The sequence below is a fragment of the Amborella trichopoda genome, chromosome 1 (genome assembly GCF_054954075.1).
Source record: "Amborella trichopoda isolate Santa Cruz 75 chromosome 1, AtrichopodaSantaCruz75HAP2 v2.0, whole genome shotgun sequence".
Classification (NCBI taxonomy): Eukaryota; Viridiplantae; Streptophyta; class Magnoliopsida; order Amborellales; family Amborellaceae; genus Amborella; species Amborella trichopoda.
This window is the reverse complement of record NC_142336.1, coordinates 3,874,988-3,897,199: the sequence shown is the minus strand read 5'-3', so window position 1 is coordinate 3,897,199 and position 22,212 is coordinate 3,874,988. Positions and strand designations below refer to the sequence as shown.

Genomic DNA, 22,212 nt, shown 5'->3' with positions numbered 1-22,212 from the left:
TCATGTCCATGCATCTTGTTGTCGAGATGATCAATTTGATGATATTTGAGCATCAAAACAACCTTTTCTAGTGAAAGTCTTGAGGTAGGTTCTAATTTTATTGTTTACAGCCTAGGGTCTATATAAAATTTTCCCATATATAAAGAAAATAATATGCAAAAAAAATTATTTTGTCAATTTATTTTGCACAAGATATTTTTCACTAGATGCGTTGGATGAGAACTGTGGATGCCCAATATTTCAAATCAATCTAATTTATAAAAAATAAAAAAATAAAAAAATAAAACATTATAGAAGTGATACCATTGCTTGTGCAACTTTTCCCTTTGATAATGAGGCGAGGAGACCACATAGTGACTGCGAGGAGAGAGACGCCCAATTTTTATTTTTTTTTATGTGGCTCCGAATTGCACTCGGCTCGGCAAGGAACCAAGACTAAGTTCACACTTTAGGCACTCGGTCTCTTACCATAATTACAAGCCCTCTTTACGCATGCACTCTTGAGGAATTCAAGCTCACTCCTCCCCAAACGCCACCCCAAAAAAAAATTCTCTCTCTCTCACTTTTGTTTGTTTTTAATTTTTTATTTTTAACATACCACTTTTACTAACTATAAACCAGTAAAGTTACAAAAACAACAAAATACATCAAAGTGCATCATACGAAATTGGTAATCATCTCCCTTGGTTAAATAATCAGCTTCAGCGTTAGCTTCACGGTAATAATGGAGTATTTCAACCTCAAGTGACTGAAGAATGTCACCAATTTCATGAAAAATGGAAGAGAGTCTCCAAAAAACTCGCGCTTCTCTTTTAAACCATGCTATAGTATTCACCAAATCTCCTTCAATAACCTTTCCTCCATCAAATTTTAAAAGCAATTTAATTCCCACCAATAGACTTCTAGCTTTTACTTTATTGACCCTATTATTATCAAAAGGACCAGAGTAAAACACTAGGATCTTTCCAAGATGATCTATCTCTCTCTCTCCATGCATTTAATTCTATATATTTAGAGCCAACATTTTAGCTAAGGGTGGCAACGTGTCAAGTCCAGGTATCCAAGTCTGGCTAGACCCAGAGACGAAAAAATGATATGGGACCCGAACCCAATCGGACCCAACCCAAAAATAAAACATATATGTGTTTAACTATATTTAAATATATTTCATATGTTAAGACCTGAATAAAATTACTGGACCTGGACCCAGACTTGGACCTAAATAGTGTTTTGGGTTCAAGATTTGGACTCAGACCCGACCCGCTGGGTCTAATTATTGGAACCACCTGGATCCAGATCGGATCTATCCCTCAGTTCCCTGGTCGGGTCCGGGTCATTGCCATCCCTAATTTTAGTGCTTATTTTTTTAGGGTGTAGTTTTTATGAAGTTGCAACCTTAAACAATCCAATTATTGCGCACTTCCAAATTCTATTATAACATATATTTTTGTTTTAAAAAATTCTTAGGATTATCACAAAATCTATTTTCATATCTAATTCTGAACTTTTAAACTTCAAAAAAGCTTAAAATCAAGTAGATCTATAAACATTGAATGGACGGTTTGGATAATATGTTGCAACATGCGCTATTTCTGAGACTCAAAATCTTATATATATATATATATTTATTTATTTATTCTTTGCAATGTCGAGATGATCAATTGGAGAGTTTTTCAACAGTAAAACAACATTTTCCAATGGATTCTTGAAGTGCATCTTTACGTCTACATTTTAAGGTTGCAACCTTCTATAAACTTTTTCCTAATTTTTATATTGAATATTTGACTGACAGTTTTGTTGAGGATTGATGTCTTGTATTATAAGAAAATAGATTTGCCAAGGTGGAGTTAAAAAGAAGACTCCAGAAGGCCGTTAAAAGCCCAAAGGGTATTTTGGTATTTTATATATACTTCAGAGGGCCGTACATGAGATTCGATATATCTGAGACTTAATATATATATATGTACAAAGGTATTTTGGTAATTTATACCATCTAGCTTGATATATATTGTTGCGATTGGGAGTTCAAGGGTTACTAGAAAAACGCAAATTACTTTGTAATAAGAGAGGCATGAGGAAGAGAGCTTTTGTAACCCTATTCTCCATTGCCAATAAAGAAGTTATCATCTCTCGTGGACGTAGGCACATTGTCGAACCACGTATATCATTGCGTAGTAGGTGATCGTCTCTTTTTTTTGTATTTGTTTCTTCTTTCTAGTTTTCGTGGATTGCTTTTCGTTTTTACAAGTTTAGCATTTTATGAAATTATTCCATACGTCGGGGAGTTAATTCCATTTAAGCATCCTCCGATGAATCAAACATCCATCTATATGGATGTAGAAAAACAATGATCCTACTAAAACTTTAAAAAAGAAGGTGGTACAACTGTCGGAGATCTTGTCTTTATTGCCGAAGCGATGTGGCACCAGAAGATGTACTGCAGGAGCATGTGTCCTCATTGCCGGAGCGACCTATTCAACCGCTAGAGCGCTATGGCTCTAGAAAGTGTACTGTCGGAGCGAGTCCTTGCATTACCGAAGCACGTGTCTTCATTGCCGGAGCGTTTAAATGGACTGCCGGAGCGCATGGGGAGAGAGTCATGGGTAAAAGCCACTAGGAGAGAGAGGGGGTAGATTAGTCTTTTTTTTCTTTTTGTTTTGGATTGGAAGGGTTTTTGGGCGGAAAGCTGGTTGTGGAAAAAAATTGAGAAAAAAGGTTAGCTGGGGGATAAGTTGCATATATAATATACTTGAGAGGTTTTGTAATTTTCCCTATAAAATATACTCTTAAAGGAGCGTAGTATACATGCCTTCACTTATTGAAAAAGTATAGAATAAGACAATTTATCTTTGGTACAAAGTGGTCACATTAATTTTGACCATTGGATATTAAATTAAATGGCTGCAATTATTCCATTGACCAAACTCAAACTTTAAAAAAAACTTTTTCAAAGTTTGTGACACATACAAAGTATCAAATTTCAAATGGGATGGATGTAAGATCACCTTGTATCAAAGTTAAATGATCCCATCGTATTACTTATTATATCATACCTACAATTACAGGTAGAGATACTTGAATTCAACTAGAACAATACCCTATGATGAAATCCTTATTGTAGTGTACCTATTGAGATGACTTCCAAAATGGATATTTCAATTTAATATTTATCTCTCCCTATAATACATGCTACCTTCAGTCATTCAACTAGTAATACAAAGATTTATATCGAAAAAGAAAACAGTACAATTTGTATAAAGTCGCAACCTTATTTTATAGAAATAAAGTTGCAATGCTCTACACATTTTTCAAGAGTGTCAATATGTAACATGCTTTTTAAAATAATATCCAATCTACATCGTCCAGATAAAAAGATTGGTGCTCACTACTGCAACCTTTTATCTATATATAATAAGATTACAACATTATGTAAACTTTTTCTAAAAAAACAAAACCATCTCACCAATATCCGATTCATCTTATCTCAATTTTTTAGCAGATATTTTGAACCAATATCCTAATCCTGAAATTTTAAGATATTTATTTATTGCAAAAAAATTTAAGATGGGGTTTCTAAGACTCAGCTAACTCATACGTACATATGCGACACCCAGTAAAATTCATTTTAGATGATTTTTTTTTTCTAATTGCTCTTGTCGATTCATCATTTAAGCTATGGTTATTTATGATATAGTTTACTAAAGGTGTGATAGCATTATACTATGATACAACCGTTGTATGAAATCACTGCCCTATCTTATTTATGCCAATACACTTGGGATATCGTCCATCCATTCTAAGGATGGTAAGGATGAAAGTGTGTATGCCTGCGGGCTCTTGAAACAATTTTCCAAATATTTATTACCACTTGATGGTTAATCTTATTCTTCCTGTTTAAACCTAAGTTGTCTTTCACCATCCTTCAATACTTGTGTTCCCCATCCTTCAATACTAAAAACCCCCACGAGGAAACCAACTATTTCTAGTGGGGCTGTTGACGGGTCGGGTATGAATTAGCCCTGGTCCAACCAAAAAATACACTACTGGGCCCAGCCCGAACCAAGGCCGGTTGTTAACAACCCCTCTTTCTAGTTTCAACTTTTGAACGCTTCACAAAGTAATACACCATGACCTATTTCCAAACCCCACGAGGAAACCAATATTTCTAGTGGGGCTGTTAACGGGTCGGGTTTAGATTAGCCCTGGTCCAAGCCAAAAAAACACTACTGGGCCCATCCTGAACCAAGGTCGGCTGTTAACAACCCCTCTTTCTAGTTTCAACTTTTGAACCCACAAAGTAATACACCATGACCTATTTCCAAATAAATCTCTCTCCCCTCATGTAAAGTAATACACCATCATCTATATCCAAATAAGTCTCTCTCCACAAGCACGACCGTAACCCAACCTTCTCCAGATAATCCTGATTCAAATGGATTTACGAACCTGCAAGCAACTTGATCGACCACAACAAAGAACCATAAAGAAAATCTATCATTTTCAACAGAGTACAATAAACACATAAACCGAGGCCGCAACACAAACATTAACAACAAGAACATACAAGAAAGTACAACCAGATGTACTCCCTCTCTCTCTCTGTCGCACACAAAGAGGAACATACAGTACAAACAGGAATGACAAACATACAAGAACCATCAGATGCTCTCTGTCTCTCTCTCTCTCTCTCTCTCTCTCGCACACCTAAAATAAAAACAAACCTGCCAACATCTTCAATAATAACAATGTCTAAAGCAGAACCAAAAAGAATGCTGCTCTGTGGCCAAAAAAGAATGAACAAATTCCAAAGGAAGTGGTATAGGTACACACGAAGCCATGACAATAAAACAAGAGAACTAGGAATTAGCAGTCTGCTACATACTAAAAGAGCTAAATACCAATCAGTTATAAAGGTACCCATTCCTTCAATAGCCTTTGGCAAACATGAGTTTAAATTTTGAGAGTTCTAGCTACCTGTCAACCTCCTATACCAACCTAATATAAGGTAAAACATGATGATACAAGCAGTTCCCTGGTATTATTGATGCTGGCCATGGTCAAAGCTCAAAGATTGCTGATATAATGGAGCCTGCACAAAAAGAGAAACATTTAGATATTTGCTATGATGAATACATTTATGAAATCAGAAAAGATCAATCATGGGGAGGATGCATCATATTCCCTTGCAAAATGCTTTCTACTCGGACCATAACGAATAAAAATGGATTTCAGAACCTTTTGAATGGGTGTTTGTGTGTATTTCTTTTTTCTTTTTCTTTTTTCCATATTTGGTGTGGGTGGGGGTTGAGGGGGGATACGATGATTAATCAGAACTAGACCTGAAAGTAAAGATCAGGCAATGTGGTCAGCCAACATGACCTAGCAGAAAGATCACCCTGATCCTGAGTGAAGTTCAATATTTTTACTCTCTAAAGATCAGGAAATGTGATGAAGGCAACATGCCCTAGCATAGAGATCACCCCGACCCTGAGTCATTTTCGATATTATCTCTCTCTCTCTCTCTCTCTCTCTCTCTCAGTCAGAACAAGAAGCAATCTGACTTAAGTCATATAATTAACGTTTCTATCTCAGGCCTGGACGTAAAGGTCTTGGGTTAACACACCCTGCTGTAGTAAAATTGAAGTTTAAAGATCAGGTTTCAGTGCATGACCAAAAGGGGAGTAATTCTCAACAAGTACAATGCCAGAGTGCATTGGTTAAACTACAATCTACCTCCGGCAAAACGTTCCCATACCTAGATTGGAAAGGTCTTAATGGAAATAAAGAACCTTTTGAGTATTTTGCAATTTGTTCATGTCCCAAGCTCTTGAGGGGCATAGGCCCCCATATGTGCAGTTTAATGGGGCCTTATCATGTGTATTGAGCTGTAGATTTACAGAAAGTAGACCATAATCCATTGGGATATGGTGTAAGGCACTCAAAGGATTACCCACAAATCCGTTCTACAGAGAGGCAGCGGAGATCAACCACCAAGAAAAATGGCCAATGAGATATCGAACCAGGAGCCAGCAATGCATATCATACTGCAATGGACTACAGTAAATTTTGAGAAAATCACCCATGTCTTATTAATCTTTCAAATATCCCTTAATTTTCTCATACCATGCATATATCCCTTTTTTTATTTTTTCTGCTTTTGTCCGAGTCGAACTTTGGAAGTCCGAGGTATATATGAGCTTGGACTTTAAATGTCCGTAATCATAAAAAGCTTTGATGCGGGCCTGGTGCCAAAACTTTGGACTTAACGTATGAAAATGCATGTTGTTGTCTTAACATATCATATCAGGGTGAAATGGGAAATACAAATGTTTTTAAATTAAAATACTCTTTAAGAAATAGAGGGCTTTGTTTCTCTCTCTTAAATCCCTCATGAGCGAGATTTCCAGCAATCTTGAGTGGGACTCTAGTTAAGCATCAAAATCAGGTAAGTTTTTTTATATTTATTGTAATCTTTACTCGTTTTAATATAAGGTGAGGTTTTAGAACCTACCTTCAAATAATCTCGAGACAGGAGGTTTCAACATTGGAAATCTTCGTGATGGCCTTAAAATATATTTTTATATTTATTTATAAAGTTTAAAGCTTCAAAAATAGTGTAGATCGACATATCTATGAAAATTTGAAAATCTTGAAAATTGACAATCCAAAAATGCATTACAAAATACACCATTTTCAAAAGTTGCAATCCATTTTTTTTCTCATGTCCATGCATCTTGATGTTGAGATGATCAATTTGAAGATATTTGGGCATCAAAACAACCTCTTCTGATGAAATTTTTGAGGTAGGCTCAAATTTGATTGTTTAGAGTCTCAGCTTTATATAAACTTTTCCCTTTACTATAGGATTTAAGGAAATTACCCTAAAATTTTCACAAAAAGGTTAAGAAACAGTAAAATCCAAATATTTCTTTTGCTTTTTCTTTTTTTCTTTTTTTTTTTAATAATACTAGAAGCCTAGATATTCTTATGAAACTCTAAATTTATATGTAAAAACAATAAGACCGTAGGGTCCCAACTTTAATATTGTAAAATTGTTTTGAAGTTTGTCAAAAAGTGAAGATGGACGGGTCAGGGTAAAGTGTAAGACCCAAGGGCGTACTTGGAAAGTGCACTGCTCCAGGGTTGGTAATACAGCATATTTTAGGGCTACGATCATGGTAAATGAACGAATATGCAATATTAAAGGTTAGAACTTAGGGTTTAACTGTTTCCCACATAATTTTAGGGTTGCACAATAATATTTAGCCTTTTAGAGCCATGTGTAAAAGAACAAAAGAAAAAAACAAAATATTAGGGTTTTACCGTTTCTTAACCTTTCAGTTTAGGGTAATTTTTTTAAGGGTGTGCTTGCATAAGATTTCAACCTTAAACAATCAAATTAAGATGTACCCCCAAACTTTGCCATAAGATGTAATTTTAGTGTCGAAAATTCTTAGGATAGTGCGAGAATTTATTTTTATATCATAAAATTTTTAAACTCCAAAAATAGTTCAAATCAAGCAAATCTATAGAGTATGAAAATCTTCAAAATGGACGGTCTAAAAAATGAATTGCATGATGTACTATTTTTAAGACTTGAAATCTCTTTTTTTCTCCATACGTATCCAACTTGATGTCAAAATGATCAATTAAATGTTTCTCCAACATAAAAATAACCTTTTTCAAAGGATTTTAGAGGTGGGCCATTTTAAGGTGTCAACCTTATATAAACTTTTTCCTTTCCTTAAACCTATAGTAAAACAAGTAAACATTACGGAATATTACAAAAAAATACATGGCTTTGATACTTGGCTGGAGTCACACTAAAGCTTGCCGAAAATCTCATCGGAGTGCTCGTGAGGGATTTGTGAGAGAGAGAAAGAGCTGTTGAGGGATGTGAGAGCAAGAAACAAATGGAAACCCAATTTCTCTCGCTCATAAAATATTTTAATTAGAAAAATTTGTGTTTTCCATTTTACCCTGATAGAAATTCGTTAAGACAAGAATATGCTTATCCATTTCCATGGAATGTAGAAAAGAATGGGGTAGCAAGCGCGCGCCAAACTTTTTCATACATTTAAAGTTCGAGCTCAATATCCGAATTAGGGGTAAAAGGAGGGGGAAAAAGAGGGGATAAATTCGTAATATGGAAAAATTTAAGGGATTCTAAGAATTATGAGATAAAACAGGATACGCAGGTAATTTCTCTAAACTTTTCCTTTATTCCTTATCATGAAACCTTAATAAGTTTTGAAAAGAAATACCTGTATCATAGCTTGCCTTAGATGATCGTATGAATGAGCATACATCATAGTAGGGCTTGGACAAGGAAGATACACAGCACCCCTGGAATTTGGAGCTAGCCCAACAGCACCGAATGGACCAATGATCGGGTTTGAAGGCCTATAGGTTACCGAACTCTGGTTCGTTGACAACTGCCCCATCTGTGGAAACCCAGTTTCATACTGAAGGAATGGAGACTGAAAACTTTGCATATTGAAAGCCGCCAAGTTGAAGTTCTGGTTAGAAGGAAAAGCCCGATAGTACCTGAAATGGTTATGTCTCATAAATATTAATTACGCATTCATTATCATGAAAACTGGAGAAACATAAAAAAAATATGAGCCTAAAACTAAGAGATTCATTGAGATATTAGATTACATGCAATCAATCTGCACATTGAAGAACATAGAGCAACATTGCAGAGAAAACTGATTGCTCTTTCTGGAATTTGCATAAAAAGTCATATAGCAGAGCTAGTATGGGGGGCCATAGTACAACGGGGCTCCCTCATACAACAGGTCTCCTCATATGTTCCAGACCTGGCACACTGAGAGAGAGAGAGAGAGAGAGAGAGAGAGAGAGAGAGGAACAGGTCTAGCCCGGTGCTTAAGGGATTTGTCTTTTCATCCCTTAAAGTTGAGGGTTTCAATCTAGCTCGATTATACATACAAGCGCGTGGAAACGTGCACAGAGGAACTGGTCTAGCCACTTGCTTAAGGCATTTGTCTTCTCATCACTGAGGTACTGGATTTCAATCCAGGTTGACTACACACACACACACACAGAAAGGTCTAGCCCATTTCTTAAGGCATTTGTTTTCTTACCCCAGAGGTTGTCAATTTCAAACCAGCTTGACTACAGAGAGAGAGAGAGAGAGAGAGAGAGAGAGAGAGAGAGGAGATCCTCCGTTCCTCACCTATCATAACTCCGGTCATAATCAGGGTCACTCCGATCCTTTTCCCGGTCCCTGAAAATCGCAACCCTACAAATGCCATCCCTGTTACAGGTCTTCTCAACCTCATCCTGAACATTTAGGTCACCACTCTCATTTTCATCTCCACTCGAACAAGAGCTCCTCCCATCTGTTGCAGCCGGAGCAGATACAACCTCTGAATCTGAACTGCCCGAGCCATTGAAGATGCGGGCCCTTGCTCTATCATACTCCTCCTTCCTCTCTTCTACACTTCGAACTGCGCTTCTCTTAATGCCCTGATCAGTTGCATCATTAGGGGCAGCTTTTTGTGGTCTTGGCTTAATGGCAATTTTAACATGTTCTGGCTTGTCAGTTTCTGACATTTTTGCAGGAATTTCACATAAACAGATCGATGGGTATCTGCTTTCTGGTGTCTTACGAACTATTATCCTGCTTCCTGAGCCATCAGCCGTGTTATCAGATGCCATTGATTGAAGACCATAGTGCAGAGCAACACGGTGGGCAGCAAGTCGAAGATATGAAGTTGGGAAATGTGGGAGTTCTAGCTGTTGTTGCTCGGGATTCTTCATGAGCATCTGAATATCCAACTCCATCCGCAAAACTACAATATCATAGAAACCCAAATTCATAAGAAAGGTTAAGCCATGATACTGAAAGCAAGAACATAGCTTTTAGTTATTAATGTCTTCGCTGGATGATTGAATTGCTGAATAGGCACAGGTATCGACAAATATGCGCAAATATAAGTGAAAGAAAGCTCTGACAAAAGGAAAACCACAAAACGCCAAAATGAAATCATGATCTCTATGAATATTTTTTTAAAACAATTATCTATAGGAGTTCAAATTACATACATTCATATGCTCTAATCCATGGATAAACATCATCATCGTCATCAAAGCCTTTTTCCAACTATTTAGGGTCGGCTACACGAATCCTGGTCCGCCATTCTGCTCTATCAATGACCATACCCTTAGTGAGGCCATAAGTCCATGTATCTTTTCTCACTACTTCCAACCATATCCTTTTGGACCTACCCCATGTCCTTTTTTAGCCCAATCCAATCCATGGATAAGAAAGCCTACAAATTCATGACCCAAACCCCAATGTCCTCGAGATATCTACCGACCTCTTTCTTTTAATTGTTGATACTGCAATTCATTTGAATTGTCTTTAAGATAGTTCTTAATTTCTCTTGTAACCATCTTGTCAATTATATACGGGAAGCAAAAAAAAAAGGAAGAAGAAGAAGAAGAAAGAAATAAAGTAAGAAAAACAATTTGAAAAACAATTTAACCATGAAAGGGGTAACTGTTCGATACCCAATAAACGCTTGACATTCGGACTAAATGAAATATGATATTTCCTAAAGTGTTACACTGTTACTTTAATTTTAATGACTTTAAAACAACATATACTTCAGGAATCCAAATTTTTTATAACAGTCCCCTTTAAGTTTTAATTTTGTACAAATACAGAAACAAAAATCTTAACTTTCATGACATATTTTCCATTTTGTTTCTCCAAAAACTTCCTATAACAAATTTAAAAATAAAAAAAATAAAAAATAAAAAATAAAAAATAAAAAAAATAAATTTAAAATTTTATGAGTAATAACCATGCTGTCACACTACTGATCGCCATCAGGAGGGGCCCAAAAAGTATTCTTTTTCATAGCAGGAACATGCACAATCTACTATAAGCAGTGCTCAAAGCCCTTGCGCAATACCCAACATCACTTGGCAAATGAATCGTAAATGCTAAAAGAAAACAAAGTGATTCAAAATCACAAGGATGGAAATGATATAATAATGTTTTGACAAAAAAAAAATTTAACGGTTGTTATCAATGTTAGATTCCATGGCTCGGGCAAGGTAATCTGCCCCTTGCCAAGCCGAATAACTCAAGGTCAGTCCGAGTTGACTTCCCCAAGTCCTGCCTGAGCTAGAAAAAAAGCGCCAAAAAACAAAGCTATCAGTAACTTAACATTTTACCCATTTTCAGCTTTCAAAACCATGATCATGTTTCGATGGGCCTTTTGAAAGTTAAATCAAAATACGTTAAACAGTTGATTAACTAGGCGTATGTAAATAAATTTCCAAAAAAATGTGAAAATCTGGATAGAATAAGGAAAAATATTACAAAATACAAAATCACAACAATTTAGAGTATAAAACATGAAATAGAAAAAAATGATGTTCTCAGCTTGAAAAATAAAAAAATATGCAAAAAAAAAAAGGAAAAATAATAAAAATCATGAAACGGAAATAAGCAAGAAATGCATGGGTTAAAACCAAAACAAAGCTTCAATACGAAATGCACCAAAACAAAGCTTCAACAAGAAATGCATGGGTTAAAACCAAAACAAAGCTTCCAACACACTCTAGAAAAGAAGGTCAAGAACCTAGTTGATGAGTATTTGTTTAAATCCCTTTCTTTAAAAGAATTATCAATGAATTTAGCACAATTATAAAGGGCACATTTGGTTCGCATGACAATATTTCCCAGGAAATATGAAATATTTTCACGTGAAAATATTCCCTCGTGGTTAGAAGTGGGAATATTTTCACACCAATTGGTGTGAAACAATGCACTAGGACCAATTGGTGAGGTGAAAATATTCACACAACTAACCACACAAAGGAATTATTTCACGTGTTCATGTGAAACAAACGTGAGTAAAAGATTTGATCAGTTGGATGAGACTGTTTGGCTGAGCAGAATGAGCATTAAATATACCTCAATTCTTGAATCCGAACCAGTCGATGGGGTGATCAATACCCAATGGCATAAAAACGAAAATAGGAAATACGTAAGTGCCATGTGAACAAACCCATGAAATGAAATACCACAATTTATTGGTATTATGACATATGAACAAAAAAAACAAAGAGTTCCTGTGTTCAGAAATGAGTCTTCAAAAAGATGCCAATGATTCAACTCAGCTAAAAAATAAATAAGACATTAGAAAGCAGCCAACATGCATGGAAACAATAAAAATTCAGCCAGCAATATCCCACATACCATAGTTTCAAAATTTGAACCTGGACAAAGACTCCGTTAGTCTTAGGGTCCAGGTTGAACTGGCAACCCAATGGGTATAGACCATGTCGATTAGGTGGATTATAACAGTCTAAAACCATGACAAGTATGTCATAAAACCTTGTTTTGGTCCTACCCACCATAAACTGACCTGGTCATCAAATGTCCTAGCCAAGTCAGGCTGATCCCAGGTTGACCAGCAGGGTTTGCAAACTTATGCCACATAAAGGCATCAATGCAACAATAAGAGAGATGAAGTGTCATTTGTATGCAACTTAAATTGCGCATGCACAATCAAAAAATATAGTTACCCAATCCAAACATGATTAGTGTGTTTGCCGCATAAGATTGCAAAATCTATACCCGCTACAAGCTTAAGAGTTTTGCAATTCTAAGTCCAACTATACAGGTTTTTGTGCTTGCTAAGTCCAAAAAAAATAGTTAAAACTCAATTCTATAACTAGTTATTTTTAGCATTCATTAGTGTATCCAAATTCAAGAAAACAAAAATACAATAAAACCCACCTTAAAAAAATCCAAGAAAAAAATCCAAAGACAGTGGAAGATAGAAAAAAGAGATGAGGTATTGTGTAAAGCGAAATAAAATGAGAGGTAAAAGAAGCAAATCACTGCATAACTGAACCCAAGCGTCAAGAAAAGCAAACATTAAAAAAAAAGATAAAAAGGAAAACGAATGTTGTTTTAGTAATAAGTACCAAATAATACAAGAATGTCATATAAAACTTCACAACAACAAATTCAAAGATAAAATACAGTGGGAACAAAAATCCTTAGATTCTAATAAAGAACAAGCAGAAAGATAATTTAAATATTTAGCACAAATCGAGTTTGACTAAAATACAGTTACCCAACATAAACCCTATCCAATAGCAAGGAAACAGAAAAAAAAATACCAACATAGACGATAACATATCAATTAGAACCAATATCTTGAATCAACAATCAAGAACAAGCCAAAAAGGGGAAAAAAAGGAAGGAAATAATACTCATAACATAGCATCAAGATAATAAACCATAGCCACAACCAACTAAGCTGAAGAAAAGATGAGGACAGGAATATTAAATAAATATTTCTATTTCCAATTACATAAAAGGAAGCAACACAACTAAGTAGAACATTGAGAAAAAGTTTTGTTTTTTTTTAAATCATCTTTCAAAAAGAGTTGGACCGATGAGAAAAAGTTAACAAACAACCCCATATAACCAGCAATAGCCAAGAAACTATTCCATTTTATGAAAACCAAATCATTCAATATCTAGAGACCCAAAATGCCTGCCAAGAAACCATTTTCAAATAAAGAAAAGCTAAATGTTGATTAACAAAGACAAATGATCAAGTTGAAACAGGTTCTATCTGAAATTTTATAAATTCTACCCTAACATTGTCCTACTAAGAGATGAGGCCCACCAGAATACGACATGATCAAATTCATAAATCCTTTCACTGCCCAATATAGTCCATCCATCAATCAGATGAACGGGGAATAACAATCCATAGGGTAGAAGTTGTTCTACCTGAGCATTCCACTCAAAAGAAAATGTTCAATTCCAGGGAACCTTGTATTTTGAGAACTGGATGAAAAAGATACAAATATCGAGAGGTAGATATCTTGAAGTGAAAAGATAAAAAAAACTGAGGGTAAGTACATGGAAGTAAAGGTTGCTGAATTGACAAGACAAACTCTAGATCATGGTACCATAGACAGACACAGAAATCCTAGATGTCAAATTACAGGATATAAGTGATAGGTAACCAGTGTTGTAATTACCCAGCACAAAAGCAAGAATCCCAATATCTTGATGAAGAAACCATGAACAAATTGGCAGCCATTTGTAAGTGCCAAGCCAGAAGAGAATCAAACATTGTAGTTTCAGGAGCTGAATCTATGAGGACAGGATTAAAAGTCACGAAGAGAGAGTTAAAAGCAAGTCCCTAGATATTGAATTGCTAAACTAAGTACAGATCAGAACATAGTGCATGATTTCCCTGGTGAAATAAGCATAAACCATATGCCAGGGTAATAAGCTAGTATGTTATCTATACAACACCCAACGAGAAAAGCAGAAGTACCAAAACGAGAGATACAACCAAACCCCAAATCAGCTTTTACCAGATAAAAGGAAATTAAAAACAGATCCGCTTTAAGAATCATTTCTTGATGACGAGAATGAACTAATGAAGATCTTATGACAGAAACAGTAGCCAAAGAAGACGACGAAGAATCTAAGACGAACAAGATTGATGAAGAAGATGATGAATTATGCCTCCTTTAGGTAGTAAACCTAAGGTCAGGCCGGTCAAACCTCCCCCACTATACCAATATTATCGTAATCTGATCTACCCTCCCATTCATCCTCAGGCCTGTCCAAATCCCAAGCCCCCTCCCCATATCCAAACCTCTGATATCAACCCCATCCACAAAACTTATGCAAAAGTACTAACCTCTAAAACTATTATCCCTCCCCTAACCTCTGCCCCCTTCCATTGTGATTTGTGTTCCTCATATTTGGCTTGCCAACTCCTCTGAAATTCAAGACCACATCCTCTCCCTTCGAAATTCTTTTATGGCTTCTTTTACACCCTAGCAGAACGATCTCAAAGGAATCACCTGATGGTTTCAGAAAGTTTTCAAATATGACCACCTCTTTAGTAGACTCCTTCAAAACAGGACCTATCTTACCTCGTTCCCAGAAGAAGTAGCCATCCCAGTGGAGGTAGCTAGCAACAAACTTTACTTTCGAGGAGGAAGACTCACTTTAAGAAAATTGCAAGAATCTCTGGACACTTCGAAAAAGACCAAAATTTGGCTGCCCTTAACTGCCAACCAAATTTTGGTCTTTTTTTTTTTTTTAGTTATCAAAAAAAAGGAACAAAATTTGGCTGGAAGTTAAGGGCATCCCCAAGTCCTCCTTTGGACCCAGCAAGCCTTCAAAGCCTTAGGCGACTGCTGTGGGACTTTTATCACAATCCATTAAAAATCTTTTGGGTGTCACCCTATAGGTTTCGTTATTATTTTGGTAGAATCCTCCCAGTTAGACTCCATACCATCTCTACTAGAATTGCATTTCAATGATTTTTCTTTTCAGGTTCGAATTTCCATCAACCTTAGGCTCTGGATCATGAAGGTTGGACTAATGTAGTCCATAAAAACATAAACATCCCCCTTAGGGTGTTCCTACTCCTATCCCACCCTCTGATGGTCCGCATGACCTCGATTCTTCTGCGTTGCCACCTTTTATCTATATGTATCCCGTCTCTTGGGATTCACACGTCGCTCTTGGTAAGTCCCCCCTCACTTGCAATGATGACCCTAGCCCGTCTTGCTCCTCGTCTCCTCATCCCAGTCCACCTATCAACACCTCACATTATCTGCATTAATACACCCTACCTTCCATCATGCGCCTTAGGACCCTCATTCGTCTCTTCACTTAGAACTCTAGTCCCATCCTCCCTCTTTCAACTTCTCACCACCTTCTCTTCCCATCACCCACTCCTACAATAGCGCCCATCTCTCATCCAACCCCTCTTCACCCCCTTTCCTCCCCATTGTCGCATTCACTGGTAATCCCCCCTCTCATCCCCTATCTTCCTCCACCTCCTCCTCCAGTTCTTCATACCCCCACCCAGCTCCTCTATCAGCCACCTCTCCATCCCCATCATTTGTCACACCCCTTCTTCTCCCCAACCCCCCCCAAAAAAACATGCCTCCTAGACTTAAAAAATAACCCATTCTCTAATCCCTCTATACCCCATCACCCGTCTCCTTCCTAACTACACCCCATCTACATCACCTTTTAAAGTTTCGCTGCAACCCCTCCTCTCGAATCGGACCACAACCCCTCTACATATTTTTTGAAACCTCCCCATCCTCCCCTGTTCATTCTAATTCCTTTGCTATTCCTCTACCCAACCCAACAGATACCGGAATTTAAGAGAACAACCTAGATTAATTAGTTCCTCTTCCGTTGGAGATGTGGCTTGCTATTAACACCGACAACTCCACAGATGGTAGGCTCCTCCCCTTTTATCCCTCCTCTACAATTCTTTTTCACCACTTGCCCCTCACCCCATGCCCTTCCACAACCTGAGCACCCTATCATATCTCCTGTTCCTCTGCAGGTTCTCCAATCTACAGAAGATCTCCCTACCCCTGAGCTGCCCCCCTTACTTGAAGAACAAACCAACTTCGACATACAACTCCACGCTTCCCCAATTGCTGTTTCCCCCCTACCTCTCGAGGTGGACGACTTCAATTCTGACATCCAGTCCCAGAATTCAATCGACTCCAGGAAGAATGCAAGAATAGACAGAGGAGAACTTGACATGGATGCAATGATCCAGACAATGGGAATAGTCTATGATGGTAACGTCTTGGATCTTGCTCATTCCCTTACAGCCAAAGCTGGTCAAGCTCAGGTAACTACTTCCATTAAACCTCCTAAAGGTATTAAAGAATTTTCCAACCTTCATTCAGGTGTAAATTATAACACCAACGCACATTCTTCTACCTTTGTTCCCCTTCTGGCCTCCCTTTCACGGAGCGCCAAGAAGAGAAGGTCCAAAAGGAGAACCACCCAACCTCCTAATTCTCCCAAATGAGGATTCTTTGCTTGAACATTAGGGGCCTTGGTAGTCATACTGAGCATAGTGCAATGCACTCCCTTGTAACATGTCATAAACTAGATTCCTAGCTCTTTTTGAAACAAAACTCCCTGCCCCTAATCTTTCTCTCATTAGGGAAGTCTGGGAAGAAAGCCTTGCAGTTGGACTGCTAAGGATTCTCTTGGACACTCTGGAGGCATTTGGGTCTTGTGGAACCCGAAATCTTTCCAAACAATCTCCTCAGCTATAGAAGACTATTTGGTAAATATCCTCTTAAGGAGATTATCAGATAATTCTCTCTTCAAAACCACCTTTATTTATGGTCCCAATTGCCCCATTAAAAGACAAAATCTCTGGCTGGAACAGCTCCGAATGTCCCCTAGATACTTGGAGGTGACTTTAATGTTGTCAGATGGAACCATGAAAAAAGCTTGGGAGGAAGTATATCAGCCTCCATGAGAGCCTTTTAGGACTTCATTGCTAGTGTTCCACTTTTAGACATCCCTCTCTCTAGTGCTTCTTTCAGTTGGTCAAACCATGTATTTGTTCCTGTAATGACCAACATTAACAGATTCCTCATTTCCAATGAATGGGAGTCCAAGTTTCCTAGGACCCGAGCATCTGTTCTCCCCAAAATAACCTCCAACCATACACCCATGATCCTGAACACTTGCCCTATCCAAGATGCAGCTAGGCCTTTTAGGTTTGAACTCTTTTGGATGGATGAACCCACCTTTCCCCAATTGGTTAAATCGTGGTGGTCCTCTTGCTTGATGTATGGTTGGGCAAGTTACAGACTCGCCAATAAACTCCAGCTCCTTAAAAGTTCCATTAAACAATGAAGCCGTAATTGCCCGGGAAACTTCAGACAACAAAAAAATGTTTACTTAGCCTAGATCCAAAGTCTAGATACCTTAGAAGGGTCCAGACCTCTTTCTGCACTGGAAATCTTGAATAGGACAACTTCCAAGCAAAACCTCATTAATCTCCTCAAGTAAGGAAAAACTTTCTGTCACCAAAGATCTAGGATAAAATGGCTTTAGATGGGGGATAGGAATACAACCTTCTTCCATAAAACTGCTAGCTCTAAGAGGCTCGGAATGCCATCACCCACATTTATGTAGGAGATCAATGTCTTTTCGATTCATTAGGTTTTTTAAAACAATTTAATCCGCTCCATTCACACCTAAACCCAGCTTAGGAGATTTATCTTTTCTCGCCCTTCCCTCAGAAGAAGCCTCTTGGCTAAAAAGACCTTTCTCTTTAGAAGAAATTCATCAAACAGTCTTTCAGCTGGCCACAGAGCACATGGGCCTGATGGCTTCCCTGTGCTCATTTTTCGAGAATTCTAAGACACCTTAGCCCTTGACCTCCTAACGTTCTTCAATGTTTCTTTCACAAAGGTCACCTGAACTCTGTGCTGAATTGCACATTCATGTCTCTAATCCCCAAAGTCGAGGGGGCTGGGAAAGTAAAAGACTTTTGTCCCATCAGCCTTCTCAATTCCTATAAAATTATCTCTAAAGTCCATGCATCCAACTGCAAAAAGTTTTAACATTTTGTCATCTCCCCCACTCAATCGGCCTTTGTTGTGAATCGTCAAATCCTTGATGGGGCTTTTGTGACCCAAGAAGCTATTCACTCTAGGTACACCTTTGGTTTTAAGGCCTTAGTCACAAAGTTAGACTGGAGAAGGACGACGACATAGTAGATTGGGTCCTCCTTAACGAAATCTAGCTTCGCATGGGGTTTGATCCCTGTTGGAGATCGTGAATTAAAGCATGTATCTCTAACACTCCTTTTTTATCATCATTAATGGCTCTCCAGAGGGATTCTTCCAATCTTCTAGGGGCATTAGACCCCTCTCCCCCTTCCTATTTACCTTGATAAGAGAACTTTTCACCAGAACTTTGTCTAGGTTGTTCAAGCAAGGCTTCCTCTCGGGGTTTCATACCTTCATAGTAGGCCCTATTTTGTCCCATCTTCTCTATGCGGACAATACCTTGATTTTTTGTGGGGCAAAGCCTACTCAATTGGATAAACTCTGGTTTTTTTCTCAGATGTTTTGAACTCACTACAAGAATGAAGGTTAACATGACCCAAACGAAAATGTTAGGTATTTGTGTCTAGGATTCTGAACTTCAATCTCTAACTCATTTAGGTTGTGCCATTGACCACCTCCCCTCACCCTACTTAGGCATCCCCCTCTGTTTAGGCAAGCCTAAAAACAGCTTCTGGATAATATTATAAAGAAAAGCTTGCTAATTGGAAAGGAAGATTCTTGTCCCTGGGTGGTAGAATTACCCTTATCAAAGCCACTTTGGCCTACATCCCGATATACCAAATGTCTCTTTTCCATATCCCGATATCCATAGCTAATTGCGCTGAGAACCTTATGAGGGATCTTATGTGGAATGGGGAATCCCAAGGGCATGAATTCCACCTTGTTGCCTGGAATAGGATTTGTACTCCTAAAAAGTATGGAGGTATTGGCATAAGGAAAATTACCCTTATGAATTCCGCCTTATTGGGAAAATGGCGGTGGAAATTCACCTCTCCACACCCTCTGCTCTAGAAGTAGGTCATCAATGCCAAATACCGCATGGGAGTGGACAGTTGGCTTCCTGGGTCCCCTTTGCACCAAGCCTACAGTGCCTAGAAATCTATTTCATCCTCAACATCTTTGTTCAAATCTCACAACAGATTTCAAATAGGTTCTGGCTATAGAGTTAGTTTTTGGAAGGACACTTGGATCGGTGACCAATCTTTAGAACATCTCTTCCCTTCTGTCTTCGTCTTAGCCACTAATCAAGATTCCTTTGTGGCTACTTATATGGAATGTAGGGGATCCTCATTGGTTAGGACCCCAATTTTTAGAAGAAACCTAAATGACTTGGAAATAATCTCTCTTAACTGCTTCCTTAGGTTACTAAATCCTTTCTTCTCTACTCTTTCCCACAAGGATTCTATCATCTGAGCTCCCAATCTTGCTGGGGTATTTAATGTCTCATCCTTCTCATCCTTCTTCTCGTCTCTCCTTCCTCTTATGGATCCCTCTCCTCTTCTCAATAAACTTTGGTCGATCCTATCCCTCTCAAATCCAAGCTTTAGCCAGATTCCTTCTGTCTACTCTTTTGATTCCTTCTCTAATTCTACTCTCTGTAACTCCTCTTCCCCCATTCGCCTTTCCTCACTTCTATAAGGCTCTTTACTCCTCTTCCTCAAGTTCTTTTCTTTCTCCTATGCAACTCTCTCCTTCTTTTCCCCTCCCTGCTTTTCTTCCTCGTCTATCCCCCCACCCCCCAACTCCCCTTCTAATCTGATCTTAACCAGATACCCCTCTTTCCTAGGAAAATTCCTTATCACTCCTCAGCAAGTTATCCAAGCATGTTCCTAGGTTTGACGATGGTAAAATAGTTCAATGCCTTGGTTTTTTTCGTCCTACTCATCGGTGCTTAGCTCAGAGTATATGCTAGCTTAGTCCTTGATCACATCCCAATACCTAAAAACCATATTGTTATTCTCGCCTCACCATTCCTGCCTGTAACTTGGTCTCTCCACAATATTGAAGGACCCCCAACAGAAGCAACTCCTCCTAAATTTGACCCAATGAAGGTCCATTTTTTGTAATTGTATCTATTTCTTTCTTCTCTCCCCTATTTTGGTACTCTGAGCACCCACTTTTGGGATGCCTGTATACACTTTTTGTAACTTCACTTTTTACTAATATTAATACAAAATCAACAATTCTCAAAAAAACAGTAGCCAAATGGGTCTTGGATATGAAACGAGTAGGAAATAAACCCTATATCGATTACAGAAAAAAATCAAAGAAAAGTAAGATATTGCATAAGAAACCACCTTGCACAAAGAAGCCCTGATTCTTTAATCCCACGTGAAAGAACAGAAACCCAAATGTTGGATACAGAATTGATGGAGATAACAACTGTGAATTTTGACTAACAAAATAAAGTTACTTGAACAAAGACCAAGACAACGAGTTTTAACAAGAATCCCCTGTTCTTCACAAAAAATACGACTCAAAATAACCAAAAACCCCAACTGGTTAGCCACAGAGAGAAGAAACACAAACACTGCCTGTCAAGGTGATAATTCATTAACAGATCACAGAATAATCTCTACCCTAGAATCACAAATTTTAAAACTAGAGAAAGAAACAACTACCGAGAATCAGAAACCCGATAGAAACAATCAAAAAATCTAGATTGTGATGAGTCGAGTTGACAGATAAATGAAAAATCCTAGGTCTTACAAGTGAGATGATGAAAACAAAACGGTCATACCAAATAAGCCAATGTCATAAACCCTAGTTTATAGTGTGCAGAATTCATGAGAAACGAAAAAGTCCATGTCGCACCAGTGAGGCGACAGAGACCTAAGATCCTGTCAAAGAAGATACGCAAAAACCAGAACACTAGAAAGAACAGAAACCCAAATTCATTATTCTAAATCCACTAAAAATAGCATAGGTCTCACACCAGAGAAGTAATTAAGGCCTTAGATCTTGTCAAATAAATGCTAACCATACATCAAAAACCCTAGAAAATAAACACAAGAGCACCCTAGATTTTGATGCAAGGAATCCATGCAAGACAGAAAATCTAGGTCTTTCTATGTGTCCATATGCACATCAGATCTTTTCAAAAAAACCACCACGCAAAAACCAAAAACCCTAAACAGAAAACCCTAGCTTTTCCGATGCTTTGAATTGACGAAAGCCAAAAACCCTAGGGTTTACCGGTGAGGCGATGGCGAGGATTCTGAAGAGCTTCCAACAAGAAGCGGTCAACCTGAAGGTGCTGGATATGGCCACCATTGTTGGTGCAGTCCGCCAGGGCATCCATAGATGAAGAGAGAGAAACCCTAGCCCTAGGTTGAGAGACCACCTTTCTCTTTCTGCCTTATTGTTACAATATGCAGGGCTTAGCAGCGAGAGCCGCGCGGACCCTGCACACCATTGAAGCCCTAGAGAGAGAAACCCGATAGCCTTTTTCCGAATCTGATATACCAATTTTAGAGAGAGAAAATGAAAAAGGATACAAAATAAAAAATAAAAAAGGAAAATTATGATAATGGGATTAAAAAAGAATAAAATAATGAAAAAAATAGGGTTTAAGAGATGAGAATAGGCGGGGGTCGTTCTGGTTTGGCCAATTAGAGCCCTACACATGGCACGCGGTGGCGGCCGGTGGTGGATTGGCCAATACGGAGACGGTGCCAGACAGATAGGCACGTGCGGATAAAGTGTATGAATGAAAGTGAAGATATTTTCTTCGGTTCCTTAGTTCGGTAAAATACGAAAGGGTTG

General features: G+C 38.0%; 1 protein-coding gene across 1 annotated transcript; it reads right to left on the bottom strand.

Annotated features, from left to right (window-relative positions):
* Nucleotides 1–4,780: 4,780 nt before the first annotated feature.
* Nucleotides 4,781–21,905, bottom strand: LOC18427123 (Single-stranded nucleic acid binding R3H protein). Its single transcript, XM_006836179.4, has 4 exons — nucleotides 21,643–21,905; nucleotides 9,200–9,818; nucleotides 8,265–8,547; nucleotides 4,781–5,089 (listed from the first exon to the last, which is right to left on the bottom strand). The coding sequence occupies exons 1-4, from the start codon at nucleotides 21,746–21,748 to the stop codon at nucleotides 5,039–5,041; spliced, it is 1,059 nt and encodes a 352-aa protein (XP_006836242.2). The 5' UTR covers nucleotides 21,749–21,905; the 3' UTR covers nucleotides 4,781–5,038.
* Nucleotides 21,906–22,212: the final 307 nt, after the last annotated feature.